General features: G+C 43.9%; 1 protein-coding gene across 1 annotated transcript; it reads left to right on the top strand.

Annotated features, from left to right (window-relative positions):
• Positions 1–619: 619 nt before the first annotated feature.
• LOC311328346 (proline--tRNA ligase-like) lies at positions 620–2,338 on the top strand (the record flags this gene model as incomplete). The annotated part of the gene is made up of 1 exon (XM_084462330.1): positions 620–2,338. One exon carries the CDS (start codon positions 620–622, stop codon positions 2,336–2,338), a length of 1,719 nt encoding a protein of 572 aa, XP_084318456.1.
• Positions 2,339–19,754: the final 17,416 nt, after the last annotated feature.

Below are 19,754 nucleotides of genomic sequence, written 5' to 3'. Positions count from 1 at the left end.
ATGGGCGTGGAATGCGTTCACAAAAGACTGGTTATGCAGTTATTGGTTTGACAACATTATATCATCATAAAACCGCCTTTTTTCGTTACCTAGTATCTCTAAGGCCATGATGTTTTATCAGCTGTATCGCCGTATCAAAAGAGCCTCACCCAAGTTAAATATAGCAGGTTTGTTTTCAAAAGAATCGTAAAGTTCCATTCCAGCTGTAAAATCGTAATTGCATGAATATACCGAGGATATTCTGGCTCTGTTGACACAAGATTGCTGCCTCAACTCAAACCAGAACGTTCATGGCCAAGTGCAAGAACGCATGAATACCCATGTCTTTCAAGTTCTTGCAACCAAGCTCTGGCGCTATGGTTTGAGCACTGAGATGGCTCGTACACCAGCCTTACAGCTGCGTTTGGAGGGTTTGATGTAGCACCACTGCACCTGCCCCAGCACGTCTTGTGGAAAACGACTATACGAACCACTGGGGCTGCAGACTTGTGTCAACATAACATAGGCAAATGGTCAACAACAGAGGATTTTGAAACAGCGATTGGTATAATAACCACGTGGCCTTAAAATGGCGCTTTAATTGACATCAACTTTTTTGAACACCCAGGTAACACAACACATGAGAACCAGTCAGTACCTGATTCCAACCCTCAAGGAGACACCTGCCGATGCGGTGGTGATCAGCCATCAGCTAATGCTGCGCGCAGGCATGATCCGTAAACTGGCATCCGGCCTTTATACTTGGCTGCCACTGGGCCTGAAAGTTCTGCAGAAAGTTGAAAATATCGTCCGAGAAGAAATGAACCGTTCAGGTGCACTGGAAACACTGATGCCAGCTGTTCAACCCGCTGAATTATGGCAGGAAACCGGTAGATTGGATCAGTTTGGTGCTGAATTGCTTCGTTTTAAGGACCGCCACGGCCGTGACTTCGTTATTGGCCCAACCAATGAAGAAGTCATCACAGATATTGCCCGTAATGAACTTAATAGCTACAAGCAGCTGCCCATTCATTTGTACCAGATTCAAAGCAAATTCCGTGATGAACGCCGCCCCCGTTTTGGCCTGATGCGCTGCCGCGAATTCCTGATGAAAGATGGCTACTCTTTCCATACTTCTGAAGAGTGCCTGAAAGCGGAATACCAGAATATGCACAATACCTATTGCCGCATATTTGACCGCATTGGTCTAGAATACCGCCCGGTTCAGGCTGACAGCGGCGCTATCGGTGGTAGTGGCTCACAAGAGTTTCACGTACTGGCCGAGTCTGGTGAAGATGCCATTGTTTTCAGTGATCAGAGCGACTATGCAGCCAACATTGAAAAAGCTGAAGCCTTGGCTCCAGAAGGTGATCGCCCAGCACCATCTAAAGAGATGAAACTGGTTGATACCCCGGATGCCAAGACAATCGATCAACTGGTAGAGCAATTCAACCTGCCTGTTGAGAAAACCATCAAAACCATGATCGTTTCTGCTGCAAAAGAAGCTGACTGTGAGTTTATCGCCCTGCTGATTCGTGGGGATCATGAGCTGAACGAAATCAAAGCTGAAAACCTTGCCGACGTAGCCTCTCCACTTCAATTTGCTACGTATGAAGAGATCAAATCAATCATTGGTGCGGGCCCTGGCTTTCTTGGTCCAGTGGATATTCCTATCCCTGTGATTGCGGATCGTACTGTCGCCAAAATGGCTGATTTCAGTGCCGGTGCCAACATAGAAGGTAAACACTATTTTAACATTAACTGGGATCGTGATTGTTCTTTCAACCGTATTGAAGATCTGCGCAACATTCAGGAAGGCGATCCCAGCCCTTGCGGCAAAGGCACCCTGTTTATCAAACGCGGTATTGAGGTCGGCCATATATTCCAGCTTGGCACCAAATACAGCGAGTCAATGAATGCCACTGTTCTCAATGAGAATGGCAAAAACATTCCACTGGCGATGGGTTGCTATGGCATAGGAGTGTCCAGAACTGTCGCTGCCTCAATTGAGCAGAACTATGATGACCGCGGCATCATCTGGCCGGAAGCAATTGCACCTTTCCAGATTGCCCTAGTCCCTCTGAAGATTGAAAAGTCAGAAGTCGTTCGTGATGCTGCGGGGAAAATGTATCAGGCGCTGTCTGGAGTTGGCTTTGAAGTTCTAATGGACGACAGAAAAGCTAGTCCCGGGGTGAAGTTTGCCGATATGGAGCTTATAGGTATTCCACATCGCGTCGTGCTCAGTGACCGTGGACTGGCCAATGGCATGGTGGAATATAAACACCGAACCTCCACAGATAAAGAAGACGTTCAGCTCAGTGAAATCATTGGATTACTCAAAAAACGTATCAGCCCGTGAACCGCTGAATAAACAAGGACTACCCAAAACCATCATCTGCGCCTTGTGGTTGTTTATGGCCTCAACATCGCCAGTAGCTTGGAGTCAACCCAATCATCCAGCTCTGGATATTCTTGCTAAAACACTTGAAAATCCTGACAGCTTTGCCAAAAGCTTTGAAACTCAAGTATGGCTGATAGATATGTCAACTCGGCTAGCAAAATATATTGATGATCCTGAGGTTCGCTTTAAACTTCTAAAGCTGGTTCATGAGGAAGCAAGTAGAGTCGATCTTCCTCCAGAACTAGTTCTGGCCATGATTCACACTGAATCTACTTTCGATCCATACGCCGTATCCTCTGCTGGGGCTCTTGGCCTGATGCAGATAATGCCTTTCTGGAAAATCGTAATTGGGAAGAAACAAGATAATCTGTTGAACCTACAAACAAATATACGCTATGGAGTTGCCATTCTCAGTCGCTATATGAAAAAAGAAAAAGGTAACCTGACTAGGGCTTTGGCAAGATATAATGGCAGTCTAGGCAAAACATGGTACCCAGAAAGAGTGTATACCACCCTTGAACGCCATTGGAGCAATAATTAACCAGTAGTAAATGAGTCAAACGCCTGCAGGGATTCTACTGCAATCGTTACATGGACCACCTTGGCTAAAGGTGGTCCTTTATGAAGCCAAAGCTCCAGTTGCTCCACAGCATCCAGCTGGCCACACATTAACACCTCCACCCGACCATCAGGCAGATTTTTTGCCCAGCCACCTATGCCAAGACGACTGGCTCTCTCTTGGGCCGAACCTCTAAACCAGACGCCCTGCACCCGACCTTCAACAAATGCCCTTTTACAAATATCAGCCATTGGAGGACTCTTCTCGCTCTTGTTGGCTTAGCTGCTGAACTTGCTCTTCAAGACGTTCCTTAGTCTGTGGGCCAAACAGTTTGACCATTACTTTGCCTTTTGGAGACACAATATAGGTTGCAGGCAAAACCTGTGGAGAAGGAATATTCAGCTCTACAAGTGGGGACTCCTGCAACACAGGAAAACGGATATCCAGTGCTTTTGCCTTATTGACCAGTGACTCCCCACGACTACTGTCAACGTCCACCCCCAGTACGCGCATCTGACCATCTCTGGCCAACTCATTAAGCTCAGGCACTTCATCCCAACATTGGTCACACCACTCTGCCCAGAAATTAAGTACAAGCCATTGATCATTATCACTGGTAAGAGCAACAGAGTCCCCATTTAAATCAGTGAAGGTAACTGGTTTGGTACAGGCCACCAGAGCACTGAACAGTATAAAAACCAAGAAGTATTTCAACGTTTTTTTTATCTTCACGAATACCTCTAGAAAAATATTCCCAACAAGGCTGCAATATTTCATTCAGCCCATAATGCAAAATCAGCTCTTCAGAACTGCTTTGCCAGCTGATTCTTTAGTAATACTACAAGCCAAATCCGTAGACTCAGCTGAAGCAAGTACCACCACCATTCACCAAGCCCAACGAAGTTAAGACTTACCAAACAGACGCAGTCAGTATTAGCCACCGTCAGCACCTGATCAAGATTGCCAAAAGTTGGACTTACTAGAATCACCACTGACCTAAATAGCTGCCGACACCTCCGGCTGATCCTGCGTAATGAATGACAAGTGCAAGTGCAAGTGCAAGTGCAAGTGCAAGTGCAAGTGCAAGTAACCACAGAATAGCACGTACATAAAGTGCACACTAACTGAGATTTTGGAAGATCATGGTGACCATACCTGTATCATGAGGCCGTGAAGAGACTTAAGTACGTGAGTTCTACGCCCATAACGCTATTGGTACACCTTCTGTTAGTACTGGAACATCAATATGTGGCTTTCTGGCTGCCGTGCATAGGCAATAAATCATGTCATCAGGTTTCCAGCAAAGTTAAATGGTGAACGATGTCAAGTATATTCGATCTGCGGAATATTCTTCACCTGATTATTTACGCTTTCTATTACTTCCCGTTTACGCAACATCACTTTATCAACTACCTTAGGCTCTTTTGGTTGCATATTTTCCCTGACTTTCGTTACCAAGTTCAGGCCTTTCTCCCGCAACTAAACTACCAACTTCTCAGAGACGTAGCCCTATCTCCATAAATCCAACCAGTTAACTCTTCGATGAGATCTGGTAATAATTTACGGTCATCGGTGTTAGCATTGTCAGGCAAAATGATATAATTTCTCCAACAAGATGATAATGATAAGGTGTAACTTAAAACCAAACTTCCAACCTATAGACGTTTTCACCCGTTTAGCCTCTTCACTTAAGACCTTGAGGCTGTTGGCCCTGTGGTTGTCACAAACAACGATGGGCATCGAGTCAGTGAATGACAGGCCAGTCGGTTGCCACATGCACTGAGACTTTAGATAAACCTCAGTGGTATCAAAGCCTGTTTCATTAGTTGGTGCGGCTCTTTTGATACAACAATGCAACCGCTAAAACATCATGGTTTTCGATATATAAGGTAACGAACATTAGACGATTTTATGGTAATATAACGTCGTCAAACCAATAACCCCATAACACCGTCTCTTGTGAACGCATCCTACGCCAATACCTCCAATTATTCAGATTCTCACCAGCTAGTGATCATTTGGACGCTATCATTCAACACCTTGAATTCACTCTCCAACAAGAGCACGACACCAGAGAGAGCGATCCAGACTGAAAGCAACGAAGTGATGCGCCTTTTTCTACATGGGTATCTGGATAAACAGGCAAATGATGAGACGCAGTAATCGTCGGTAACTGGTAGCGTCGGTGCGCAGTGAAATCCTGTCAGAAAAAATACCTCTCAACAACTGTCCAGTTTGTTTGGTTCTATAGTAGTCAAGCGTCGTAGTTACAGGCAGTGGAAGCAATCCAGCGGGTTTACGCTGGATGCCCAGTTAAACCTCAATACTGACCAGTACTCTGCTGGCATAAGGAAAAAATTGTCAGCAATATGCTTGATCGCTTTTATAATCGAACGATTAAACAATATCGTGAGAGTTGCCACGGAATGGTTGGAAAACGACAGACTATGCAACTGATATAGGATAAGGCTCAAGACTTTTAGGCTGTTTACAAACAGCACAAGGTTGGGACTGAGCAAACAGAAAACCTACAGGTCATCAGTGTTGACGGTAAGGGCTTGGTGATGCGCCAAGAATGGTTGAATTAAGCAACTAGGAAGACTCGCAAAAGAGTCAGCAGAAGCTACAAACCAAGCTAAGCTAGGGGAAAAAGAAAGATCGCAAACGAATGGTACAGGTAGCTACCGTTTATACGGTAAAATCCAATCCTCGAACGGCAAAATCGGTCATGGATATAAATCGGAAGAGCGACAACATTGTTTAATTCCGTCCTTCAGCCAAAAATAAGAAAGTGTGACCCAGTGTAGAAAGATAGGAGGAAGCCGTGATAGAAGAAGGGTGCAGCTCTTTTTATACGAGAATACAGCGCTAAAACATCATGTTTTTCGATATATCCGGCAACGAAAAAGATACGGCTTTATGGTGATATAACGTCGTCAAACCAATAACTCCATAACACCGTCTCTTGTGAACGCATCCTGCACCAATACCCTAGATTATTCATTCTTCTCACCAACTCGTGATCATTTGGACGCTATCCTTCCTCACCTTGAATCAACGCTACAACAAGAGCATGGCACCATAGATAGCTATATCCAGACTGATGGCAACGAAGTGTTGCGCCTTCTCCTCCCAAGGTATATTGATAAGCAGACCAATGATGAGCCGCAGCAATCCTAGGTAACTGGTAGCGACGGTGAGCAAAGAAATTGCGTCAGAAAAAATACCTCCCGACAACTGACCAGCTTGTTTGATTATGTCATAGTCAGGCGTCGCAGTTACAGCCAGCGGAAGCAATCCAGCGTGTTTCCACTGGGTTCTCAGTTAAACCTCAATATCGTGAAAGTTGCCACGGGATGGTTGAAAACCGACAGACTATGCAACGGGTAGAGGATATGGCTCAAGACTTTTAGGCTTGTTACAAACAGCACAATGTTGGGATTTAGCAAACAAAAGACCTACAGATCCTCAGCTTTTACGGTAATGGCTTGGTGATGCGCCAAGAATGGTTGAGTGAAGCAACTAGGAAGAACGCGCAAAAGAGTCAGCAGAAGTTGCAACCCAAGCTAAGCCCGGGAAAGAAGAAAGATCGCAAACGAATGGTACAGGTAGCCACCCTTTATACGGTAAAACCCAATCCTCGAACGACAAAATAGGTTATGAATATAAATCGGAAGAGCGCCAACGTTGTTAAATTACGTACTCACACCAAAAATAAGAAAGTTTGGGCAAGTGTAGAAAGAGAGGCGGAAGCCGTGATAGAAGAAGGGCGCAGCTCTTTTGATACGACAATGCAGCCGCTAAAACATCATGGTTTACGATATATACGGAAACGAAAAAGAGACGGTTTTATGGTGATATAACGTCGTCAAACCAATAGCTCCATAACACTGGCTCTTGTGAACGAATCCTGCGCCAATACCCTCAATTATTCATTCTTCTCACCACCTCGTGATCATGTGGACACTATCATTCAACACCTTGAATCAACTCTACAACAAAGGCATGGCACCATAGATAGCTATATCCAGACTGAGGGCAACTAAGTGTTGCGCCTTCTTCTCCCAAGGTATATTGATAAGCAGACCAATGATGAGCCGCATCAATCATCGGTAACTGGTAGCGACGGTAAGCAGAGAAATTACGTCAGAAAAAATACCTCCCGACAACTAACCAGCTTGTTTGGTTATGTCATAGTCAGGCGTCGCAATGACAGCCAGCGAAAGCAATCCAGCGTGTTTCCGCTGGATGCTCAGTTAAACCTCAATACTGACCAGTACTCTGATGTAATGAAGAAAAACATTATAAGCGATGTTAATGGATCGCTCTTATGATCGAACTATTAAAAGACATCGTGAAAGTTGCCACGGTATGATTGGAAAACGACAGGCTATGCAACTGGTAGCTGATACGGCTCGAGACTTTTAGGCTTTTTACAAATAGCGCAAGGTTGGGATTGAGCAAACAGCAGACCTACAGATCCTCAGTTTTGACGGTAAGGTCTTGGTGATGCGTCAAGAATGGTTGAGGGAAGCAACCAAGCAAAACGCGCAAATATGGTCAGCAGACGCTGCAAACTAGGCTCAGTCATGGCAAGAAGAAAGATTGCACAGGTAGCTAGCGTTTATACGGTAAAATCCAATCTTAGAATGGCAGAATTAGTCATGGATATGGATTGGAAGAGCGACAACGTTGTTAAATTCCGTCCTCCAGCCAAGCATAAGAGAGTGTGGGCAGTGTAGAAAGAGAGGTGTAAGATGTATATAGAAGAAGCTTTCTAGGAAGTGCTCAGGCTGGATCCAGAGCAAAAACAGCAGAGGGTCATTGTTATTGATGGGCACTCTCATAAGCGGAAACTGATTACTTGAATTATGAAAAAGCAGGTAGTTAAAGCAGCCATCATCATGGACTTTATCCATGTACTTGGATATCTGAGTAAAGCCGGTCACTGCTTACACAACAAGGTGGATGAGGCTCTTGAAAGTTGGGTGCCAGAACGGTCCCTGAAGATATTCAGGGGAGAGTCTGACAAGGTGGCCAAAGGGATCCGGCAAAGTGCGAGCAAGAGAGGTATGACAAAACGGGAGGCCATTGATAAGTATGCAGACTACCTCCCAAAACCCCGTCACAAGGCGCTGGATGCTGGCTATCAGATTGCCCGTGGCATAATTGAGGGAGCTTTTGCAGCCATTTGATCAATGACCGTATGGATATAATCTGGCAACGTGTAGCTTTCAAGGGGCAGAGCCTGTGTTGAAGCCACGCTCACTGAATTCAAGTGGAGATTGGCAGGCGTATTGGAACTTCCATTAAGGAATGCTTTCGCCTTCGTAATCATGAAAAACTAACGAGTGGGGCGTCTTAGCAAGGGAACCACACCTATAGAATTTCTCCAAGGTGGTTAATGATAAAGTGTAACTTAAAACCCAACTTCCAACCTGTAGACGTTTTCCACAGTTTAGCCTCTTCACTGAAGACTTGTGGCTGTTTATCCTATGGTTGTCACAGACCACCATGTGCGTCGATTCAATGAATAACATCCAGTTGGTTGCCCCATGCATTGAGACTCTAGATAAACCGTCAGTGCTATCACCGCCTGTTGTATGAGTTCTACAAAGTGATTGTAGGATACCTAGTTCGGGGAATAATCTTATTTATGTTGTGTGATCAATAGCTTGTATTAGTGCTTGAAATTGCAAAAGAAACTCTATAGAAATAGATGATGATGGTCATTATTTCACTGAGCGATAACTTGGACATCACTGTAGGCTTTTTTGAATGACAGATTAGTTGTCTATGCCATTGTGATTCACATGTTATGGGGTGTGGTTCCATTGCTACGTCACCTCATTCATTAGTTTTCCATAATTACGAAGGTGAGAGAATTCCTTAATGGAAGTTCCAATACGCCTGCCAATTTTCACTTAAATCCAGTTAGCGTAGCTTCAACACAGCCTCTGCCACTTGCAAACTCCACTTTGCCACGGATAGATCCATACGGTCATTGATCAAGTGGAGGCAAGCTCCTTCAATGACTACACTGGCAATATGCTAGCCAGCATCAAGCGCCTTGTCATAGCAGAGCCTAGGACGTTTTTTTGAAGACAGTCTGCACACTTATCAATGACCTCACGTTTTGTCAAACCTCTCTTGCTCGCACTTTACCGGATTCCCCTAGCCACCTTGCCAGACTCTCCCATGAGTATCTTAAAGGCCAGTTCTGCCACCAAGCTTTCAATAGCCTCACCCCTCTTGTAGTGTAAGCGGTGACCAGCTTTCCACAGATATGAAGTACATGGATAAAGTCCATGATGATGGTTGCCTTAACTCCCTTCTTTTTCATAATCACGCTAATCAGTTCCAGCTGATGAGGGGACTAATCAATAACAATGACCACCTGCTGTTTCTACTCCAAATCTAGCCTAAGCGCTTCCTCGCAAGCTTCTTCTATCAATAGCTTCAGCCTCTCTTTCTACGAGGGCCCACACTCTCTTATTCATAACTGGAGGACGTAATTTAACAACGTTGTCGCTATTACGATCCATATCCATTACCGATTCTGTCGTTCGAGAATTAGGTTTTACCGTATAAATGGTGGCTACCTCTGCCATTCTTTTGCGCCCTTTCTTCTCTCCAAGACTGAGTCTAGTTTGCAACTTTTGCTGGCTCTTTTGCGCGTTCTTCTTGGTTACTTCCATAAACCCTTACGGGCGCATCACTATGCCCTTACCGTCAAAACTGAGAATCTGCAGGTCTTCTGTTTGCTCCATCCCAACCTTGCGCTGTTCGTAACAGCCTCAAAGTCTTGAGTCGTATCCGCTACCAGTTGCACTGCCTATCGTGTTCCAAACGTACCTTGGCAACTCTCACGATGGTGTTTAATCGTTCGATCATAAAAGCGATCCATCACATTACTGACAATTTTTCCCCTATGTCATGAGAGCACTTGTCAGTATTGAGGTTTAACTGGGCATCCAGCGGAAACACACTTGATTGCTTCCGCTGGCTGTAACTGCTACGCCTGATTACGACAGAATAAACAAGCTGGTAAGTTGTCGTGAAGTATTTTTCCTAACGTGATTTCTCTGCTCACCGTCACTATCAATTGCCGACGATTGCTGCGGCTCATCATTGCCATGTTTATCCAGATACCATTGGAGAAGAAGGCGCAACACTTCGTTGCCTTCAGTCCGGATATAGATCTCTATGGTGCCATGCTCTTGTTGGATAGTGGATTCAAGGTGCTGAATGATAGCGTCCAAATGATCACAAGCTGGTGAGAAAAATGAATAATCTAGAGTATTGGCGTAGTATGCGTTCACAATAGACGGTGTTATGTTGTTATTGATTTGACGACGTTATATAAACATAACACCGTCTCTTTTTCGTTACCGAACATATCGAAAACCATGATGTTTGAGCGGCTGCATTGCAGTATAAAAAGAACCACACTAATATCTCTTACCGTTTGGACAGATAGATTCAGGGAAATATCAATTTAGTTGGTGAAAAACGGTCATATTCGTCATGTTGCCAGTTATAGCCATGACGCTGCTAGGCCAGCGCCTGTATGGGGTAAGCGACCTGCACAGCCATATGGTGCTGATATACTTTCAGAAGTTATGAAAAAGCTGGAAGATGGAATAACGGTAATGCAATCTTTTCAGTGAACCGACTATGATAACATGAAGTAAATTTGGAAGGCTGAAGTTCAGGTAGTAGACTGCGCGCATTAACTAACTTCCAGTTACTGCTTTAATAAGTTGCACATGCTTCTGTGGCATTATGGCTGTGGTTTGGCTGGCTGCCTGTGGGAGTAAAAAATTACCTGATTACCATCTGACCTAAGCCTCCTTATAGTCTCAACTTACGCTACAGGTTTTCCTCGAAGTAGGCGGTGCATCATGGCCAAGAATAAAATTCAGTTTCAGGAAGGCATGAAACTTGTGGAGTTATCAGTGATACGGCCAAGAACAATAATGCCGTGACCAGTTTTTCAAATGCCGGTGGCCGAATGGGTTTGAATGTCCTCTGTGTTGTTGCTTTAAGTATTGCACCATAAAAACCCGTGAGCTATACCATGGCAACGGATGCCGTCACCAGACATCATTGACCAGTGGCGCCATTCTGAAAGCTGGCATACTGCCCTTTACCACTTAGTTGCTAGGTATGTTTTTAATTACTCAGACCAAGAATGGCATATCGGCCTTGGAGCTCTAGAGACAGCTGGAAATCTCTTATAATGTTGCTTGGCGCTTGAAGCACAAGCTTATGCAGGTAATGAAAAAACTGGATGACAGCAGTCTACTGCATGGATATGTGCAGATGGATAATGCCTACGCTGGTGGTGAAAAACATGGAGCCAAACGTGGGAGAGCTCCTGAAAACAAACACCAATTTGTTGAGACGTGCAACCCAACGAGACAAACCTCCAGCTGCATATGCGTTTCAGCATAGTCACCAGTTCCCGGGAAAAGGAGCTGGAACTATGGACATAAAAGCATCTCGGTGATCATCCCTGCAGTGTTGTCAGTGATAGCCTCGGTGCATTCACAGAAATAGCTGACGCCGTACACTACATACGGTAGTGGTGACAGGTGGTGGTCACGAATCGATGGCTAATGAGTTGTAAACGTGGGTCAACACCATAATCGGGAACGTCAAAAATTATCTGAAAGACAGTTACCACAATATTAACCAGAAGCATCTGCCAAGATACCTTGCTATATTGTTACCGATTCAACCGACGTTTTGATGTGAAGGCAATGATATCAAGGCTGGGTTACATGACTGCCAGAACTTGCCCAATGGCAGCAAGGCCCCTTAAGCTGACTGAGGTACAGTGGTAATAAGGAAAAATTATGCAAACTGAATTGCTTGAACTGCAGACGCAGTTAAGTTACCAAGAAGATACGATTGGACAGTTGAATGAAGTGGTGACTCGGCAGCAGAGAGATATTGATCGGTTGACGGAGGCCGTTGCTCAGCTGAAGAAACAATTTGAAAAAATGGTGGCCGAGCAGCTGGAAAGTCAGGGAGAGCTTCCACCGCCGCATTATTAATTTGTCGAGTGTGACAGAGTTACTCTGGTTTTTTTCTGACCAGAGACCTACTACTAAAATCAGAAGAATGCTTTAAATACTATCTGCCTTGAGGGGCTTCAATAACATCTTCGGCCTGCAGTCCCTTGTCTTTGTCTACAACTATAAACTCGACTCGCTGACCCTCGCTGAGAGTGCGGTGACCCTCACCTCGAATGGCGCGGTAATGGACAAACACATCATCACCAACATCACGTGTAATAAAACCAAAACCTTTGGTCACATTAAACCATTTAACTGAGCCAGTTTCCCGGCCTGAGTCCTCTGTATAGTTTGAATGTGATGCAGACAAGATGCTCATGTTAGCAACAACATAAACAAGTGTACCGATAATGAGAGTGATCAGTGCTATGAAGTTAAGATAAATACCTGCGAACATCATGGCGCTGTTATACACAAACCTAGTTGCTGTAGCTAGCCCGGCAATCAGTAGTATTGATCCAATAACCTGCAATAACCGTCTATAGCCACTGTGAACAGTAACACAGGCTCCAGCCATCAAGTTAACCAGAGACGCAGCTATCAAAACAGCAATGGCTGGACTGCCTAGGCTAACGGATGCTGGCGAGAGCGGGAAAAGCCCGGTGACGCTGGTAACCGCGAGAATAAGAGCCAAAAGGCCAGTGATAAGGTGAAAGAGTTTTAAGTGCTTCAAAGCATGTTCCTTTTATTTGTTATCAGTATCAGTTGAAAACAATCGAGGCCTGTTGAGCAAATATTTTATAGTTTGCAGTTACTCATGAAAACAGCCTCTATGGTAAAGCTGCCGTCCACTTGCATCAGTACTGCTTCTTATCAGGCCTAGTTCGACAAAAACACTGTGTGCTACTCATCCTGATGTCACACATAGTTTCCAATAGCAATGGTTAATGTACCGTTATGGTGTTTTTTTCTCAAATATTGGCTGATTATTTATGAACTTAATTGGTACTGCCTGAGAGTATATTTTAAGTTCTGATTGAATTATGACAGTCATCTCAAACGCTTACTATATACGATGCGATGTTCTACTTTTTTTACTTTAGGAAAGTGGACATTCCCTGATTTTCAAGGGCCTAAGCTAATACGACCATATGACCAAACTCTGGAAAATCGAGGATAACGCCCAACCTACACGTCTATAGCCACCAGATTAAGCATAATTAACGTGAGTTCGACTCTTTCATTATGGCTACAGCCATTGTATTTGAAAAGCTTGAGGCATAGTGATGTTTTTTGAAAAGTGCCAAATGGCTCATCCTGAGCCTTTGCCAGCCAATAAAGTACTAAAATTACTTTTTGCCTGTAACATACATATGTACAAAAAGGCTGAAGCCTATGTAGCACATGGGATTATCTCATCGAACTCACGTTATTCCAGTACATGGATAAAGTTCATGATGATGGTTGCCTTAACTCCCTTCTTTTTCATAATACCGGTAATCAGTTTGGGTGCTGCTCTTTTGATACGACAATGCAGCCGCTAAAACATCACTGGTTTCGATATATCAGGTAACGAAAAAGGGACGTTTTTATGATGATATAACGTTGTCAAACCGATAACTCCATAACACCGGCTCTTGTGAACTCATCCTGCGCCAATAACATCGATTATTCACTATTCTCACCCGCTTGTGATCATTTGGACGCTATCATTAAGCACCTTGAATCCACTCTCCAACAAGAGCATGTGGCACCATAGATAACGTGAGTTCGACGCTCAGAAAGCCATCGGTACACCTTCTGTTAGTACCAAAATATCATATGTGGCTTTCTGGGCTGCCGTGCATAAGCAATCAATCATGCCATCAGGTTTACAGCAAAGTTAAATGGTGAACGGTGTCAAGTATGTTCAATCTGCGGAATATCCTTCAACTCATCATTTACGCTTCCTATTACTGCCAGTTTCCTCAACATAGCTTTATCAAAGACCTTCAGCGCTTTTTGCTTCATATTTTCCCTGACTTTAATTTCCAGCTTTAGGCCTTTCTCCCGCAACTAGGCTACCAACTTCTCAGAGGCATAGCCATTACCTCCATAAATCCAACCCGTGAACTCTTTGATGAGATCTGGTACTTGTTTACGGTCATCGGTGTTAGCCGTTGTCAGGCAAAATGATAGAATTTCTCCAAGATGGTTAATGATAAGGTGTAACTTAAAACCAAACTTAAAACCTGCAGACGTTTTTCCCCGTTTAGCCTCTAAACTGAAGACCTTGTGGCTGTTTATCCTATGGTTGTCACAAACAACGATGGGAGTTTAATCAATGAATGACAGGCCAGTTAGTTGCCCCATGCACTGAGACTTTAGATAACCCGTCAGTCGTATCAAATCCTGTTTCATGAGTTCTACAAAGCGATTGTAGGATACTATGGTCTGGAAATAGTCTAGTTTATGCGATGTGATCGGTCTCTGGTAATAGTGCTTGACATTACTAAAAGCACCATGATGAAAATAGATAATAATGGTCATTATTCACTAAGCGATAGCTTGGATATCACTAGAGGCTTTTTTTAAAGACAAATTAGTTGTCTATGCCATTGTGATTCACAAAGCTATGCAGAAGTCATCCACACCACAACATCCACTGACAACAGACACTGTAACCTACAATTCGTTATCTATGATTTGGTATCCGACAGATAGCGAAGTGGCTGTGGCTCACCTGTCTTTCATCATAGCACTTACGTTAATTATGTTGCGCTAACGTACACTATTTACGCTGTAACCCTTGGTTCATCATGGACTTTAAACTTTCATGACCTCTAAAAAAGTCGAACATCTCGTAATATGTGTAAATATCGCCATGAGCTTTTTGCTTGCTGCATACAATGTATGATAAAGCCTATTATTTGGGTAAAAAATGCTCGACGTGGAAAAACACTGATATTATAGTGGTATGTTAGTACCTTGGATGTCAACTATTACTCCCTCCTGATTGTAGTTGGTGGTAATTGCAGAAAATAGTGTTGTCACTCATAAAATGATTAGTTGTTTTTAACATGACCTATCAAGAGAGGGTACAAACATCCGCCTGGTGCAGTGGCAAATAATGCAGTAGCTGATTGATGCCGTAGCTATTAGTGTTGTGGTTGTTCTATGGAAACAGCAGCAGCATGAGCACTGGCAAGCACTAAATGCCTTGTTTAAAAGGAATTTTCATCAGAAGAGTATAACTATGGCTACTAAAAAAACATCCGCAATCAAGAAAAAATACAGTAAAACCCAGATCCTTTCAGAGATCGCAGGAAATACCGGACTTAGTCGGAAGCAAGTCGGTGCTGTAATGGACGAACTGGGGGAACTGGTTGAACGTCATATTAAAAATCGTGGCTGTGGTGAGTTTACCTTGCCAGGGCTGTTAAAAGTTGTGACTAAGAAAACACCAGCTAGAAAAGCCAAAAAAGGGGTGCCTAACCCTTTCAAACTAGGTGAACTTATGGATGTTCCAGCCAAACCGGCGTCTATTCAAGTTAAGGTAAAGCCGTTGAAGAAGTTAAAGGAGTTTGCCACGTCATAGTTTGTAACTCAGGTGGCAAATTTAAAGAAGTTCAAAAAAAGGGACAATAACGGTCCTTTGTTTATGGTTGCAATTTGATCTGCGTTATAGAAAAATGATTCCACATTGCGAAAAGTACGTATACCTCCAAGGGGAACTGCTTATGTCAGTTGGAGGTAGTCGCAATAATAAACACAACACAAAGTACATATGGAGCAATTCCAATTATGAAAACCATAGTTAAAAGCACACTTGGTGTAGCCGTTGCTGCGTCTGTAGCAGGTACTTCTGTTCAGGCTTCCGAAGCTGTAACGATGGATCCAAGCCTTACTTTCACTTACAAAAACTACAAATTCCACACCGATGAAAAAGATGCTAGTGGCCAGCAAGGTTATGACTGGTCTCACGGTTTGATCGCCGATTTTGATTCTGGCTATGTTAATGATCTGCTTGGTGCTGTTATAACTGCTGGGTACGCTGGTCCCTTGGATATTAATCCAAGTTTTACCACTCATGTTCCTATGGGTTCTGACAATAAAGGTGATGCGATCTCTGGTTTTCAACAGGCTTACCTGAAAGCGAAGCATTCTTCCAGTGGTGTAGATTTTGCAGGTACTGCTGGTGTAAAGAAGCGTGGTCTGGAAACTTATTCTGATTCCGGCTCCCGTGTGCTGGCTGCAAGCTCTAATGGTTATGATCTATCAGTTGGCTTTGAAGGTGCTAACTTCTACTTTACAGAAATTACTGGTGTTAGTGGCCGCACTCAATCTGGCTTAAGTTTTGATTTGGATGACGGTAATGGAAATCCTGTAGAGAATGTTCGAATCTTTGGCGGTGACTACAGTTATGAAGGTCTCGAACTGACTGCTGAGTATGGTGAGTCTAAAGAACTGATTGAGCAGCTTTTCCTGAAAGCTGGTTACAGCTTTGAGCTTGATGATATGAACTCTGTAGATATGGACTTGCGCTACGGCAAGTCAAAAGCTAACGGCAGGCTGGCGGCAGATGATAATGAGATTGGTGCTGATTATAAGGCCAAGTACTATAATCTGAATGCTACTTATAATTACGGTAATGCCTATGTTAGTGTTGGTTATAATAAGACCAAGGATGGAGACTACATCGACCAGTACGTATATGGTAGTAACGATAAATTTAACTCCAGCATTGCTCAGTTGGAGGATTACTCACTTGCTGGAGAGAAGGCATACTTGGTTAGTGCTGGCTATAACTTCGCAGATCAGGGACTTGAAAGCCTAAGCTGTGATCTCTGGTATGCCAAAGGCAATGATGCTCAAGAAATCAATGAATTCAAGCGTCGCGAGTATGGTAGCTATATCTCCTATGCATTTGATGGGTCTTTGGAAGGGCTGTCTATTGCATGGCTATATGTGAATTATCGTGCAGATGGAGCCGTGGATGTCTCTGCTGATGAGTTCAGGCTGGAAAACTTGTACGATGCAAACGTAAACCGTCTGTACCTGACCTACTCTGTTACTGCATTCTAAGCAGGTTGATACTTAAGTCGAAAAAAATAGAGTATTGCGCCTTTATTGCCACGAAAATATCTAAATTCATGGTGCAAACAACTTACTTGCACCAAACAAGGAACTAGCGCATCATCAGCAGGTTCAGGACAGTTGTTGAACCTGAGTAAAAAGCAGCACTCCTCCAGCTTGCGCAACCAGCATGGCGCATTCTGCCTAACTGCTTTTCACCAAACTGATCTTTCCCTGAACTACACTGTCAAAACGGTAAAAGACATTCAGGAAAATCCTGATACAGCCATTCCGGTACCATATTAAGAGTATGGATCGCTTTGGCTTGGTTGCCACAACATGCCAAGAACTAAATAACGTGAGTTCGCCGCTTCAATTTTGGCTACAGCCTTTGGATTTTAAAGCCTTGAGGCGTAGCGCTGTTTTTTGAAAAGTACCAATGCTCCTTCGAAACCTTTGCCAGCCAATAAAGCACTCAAATCACTCTTTTCCTGTAACATAAATATGTGCAAAAAGGCTGAAGTCTGTGTAGCGCAGGTATTATCCCGTCGAACTCACGTTAGGCATAGCTGAATGTATTGATACACGCATAACCAATGACTCTGATGCACGTGATGTCACTATCGAACAGGCAGATGTAGCAATTATTATTAAGAACCGCGATTTTGCCGGTCAAACGTTGCATATGTTGCCAGTATTTTTCGAAAACAAGCCTGTTGATCTGCTGATTGGAGAAGGCATTCAGTCATAACATTTAAACGATAATATTCTTGGACTAGCTCTTGATGACTTGTCTGACGCTGGCGTCAGCGAGTGGTATCTGAACCTTTCCATAAAGATCGTCATCATCTGAAATTGCCCTGCATGGCATTGAATCTGGACGGTACCACCTTGCATGCGGATGGTGATGACAACAGCGATGAACACCCATATGACTTGACCTGCATCCGTACTTGCTAGGGCTATAGCCGTGATCACCGTCCTGACTTGAATCAGGTGGTCTTGCAGTTAATGACAGATAATAAGCTTGGGATTCCTCTATTCATGGCTCCATGCACCGGCAATATAAACGACAAAACTTGCTTTAATGAGATCATCAAAAAACACTTGACCTACTTCAAATAGGCCTTGAATAATCGCTATCTGGTAGCGAATGTGGCACTGTATGTTACCGCAACCATTTAGTCTCTCGATCCGCAAAGACAGCTGTTTATCTCGCTGACTCCACTGAATATCAAGTAGGCAAAGGAGTTAGTTAAAAAAGCGCCTTCGATGTCATTGCAGCCTGTTGAAGGCCATGAGGATACTCTGCTGAAGTGTCTTCCTGTGATGTAAAGCTTGAACAACGTTATAGTCTGTTCCGAAATGATAATCGCAGGCTTAGTGACCAAAATGGTACAGGAACCGTCACTGAATGAGGTAGGTAATCTGGAAAAACTTGGCAAAAAAGCATGTCACTGTCTGAATGATGCTTTGGAGGCCTTTTCTCTCTGGCAAAAGCAATGTTAATACTGTCAAAGATAAGAGCCAGAGGTTATCCGCAAGCCCTGCTGTGGAAAAAAAGCCGTCCATCTACTGATAGTGAGCCTGACCATATGGAATACCATGTAAAGCAGCCTGTTTCGTAGCATGCTAGAAGCACGAGTATGAACATACTTCGCTGGGTTGCTTTATTCTTGGCACGAATGGCCTAAATCAGCACGATCTTAATGCAGGTGAATTGTTGTCTACCTATGAGTTGCAACAACATGCTGAAAGCAGATTAAGATTTCTGAAAAGCCATGATCCCCTAGGGTGTCCATTTACCTTAAAAAGCCTGAACGCATTGAAGCGCTGCTAATGGTAATGACACTCTGTGTGATGGTCTACGCTGAGTTACAGCACAGAATAATATATGAACTGAAAAGACAAATGGTATGGTTCCTTGCCACAACGCTGCATTCATTAGTTCTCCATGATTACGCAGGCGAGAGCATTCCTTATGGAAGTTCCAATACGCCTGCCAATATCCACTTGAATCCAGTAAGCTTAGCTTCAACGCAGCCTCTGCCCAGTGCAAACTCCCTTTGCTCAGGTTAGATCCATACGGTCATTGATCAAATGGCGGCAAGATCCCTCAATGACTCCACTTGCAATCGGATAGCCCGCACCTAGCGGCTTGTCATAGCATAGCCATGGACGGTTTTTTGAAGAGAGTCTGCACACTTATCAAGGGCCTCGCGCTTTGTCAGACCTCTCTTGGTAGCACTTTGCCGTATTCCCCGGACCATCTTGTCAGACTCTCCCCTGAGTATCTTCAGGGACCGGCCTGCCACCAAACTTTCAATAGCCTCATCACCCTTGTCGTGTAAGCAGTGACCTGCTTTCCATAGATATTCAAGTACATGGACAGAGTCATTATGATGGTTGCCTTAACTTCCTTCTTTTTCATAATCGAGGTAATCAGTTTCCTCTGATGAGGGTGCCCATCAATAACAATGACCAGCTGCCGTTTCTGCTCAGGATCTAGACTGAGAGCTTCCTCGAAAGCTTCTTCTATCACGGCTCCCACCTCTCTTTCTACACTGACCAACACTCTCTTATTCCTAGCTAGAGGACGTAATTTTACAACGTTATCGCTCTTCCGATCCATATCCATGACCAATTCTGCCGTTCGAGGATTTGGTTTTACCGTATAAACGGTGACTACCTGAGCCATTAACTTGCGATCTTTATTCTCTCAAATACTGAGCTTGGT

The sequence above is a fragment of the Borostomias antarcticus genome (genome assembly GCF_949987555.1).
Source record: "Borostomias antarcticus genome assembly, contig: scaffold_237, whole genome shotgun sequence".
Taxonomy (NCBI): Eukaryota; Metazoa; Chordata; class Actinopteri; order Stomiiformes; family Stomiidae; genus Borostomias; species Borostomias antarcticus.
Note: the sequence above shows the minus strand (reverse complement) of the source record. Positions and strands in the feature narration are given on the sequence as shown.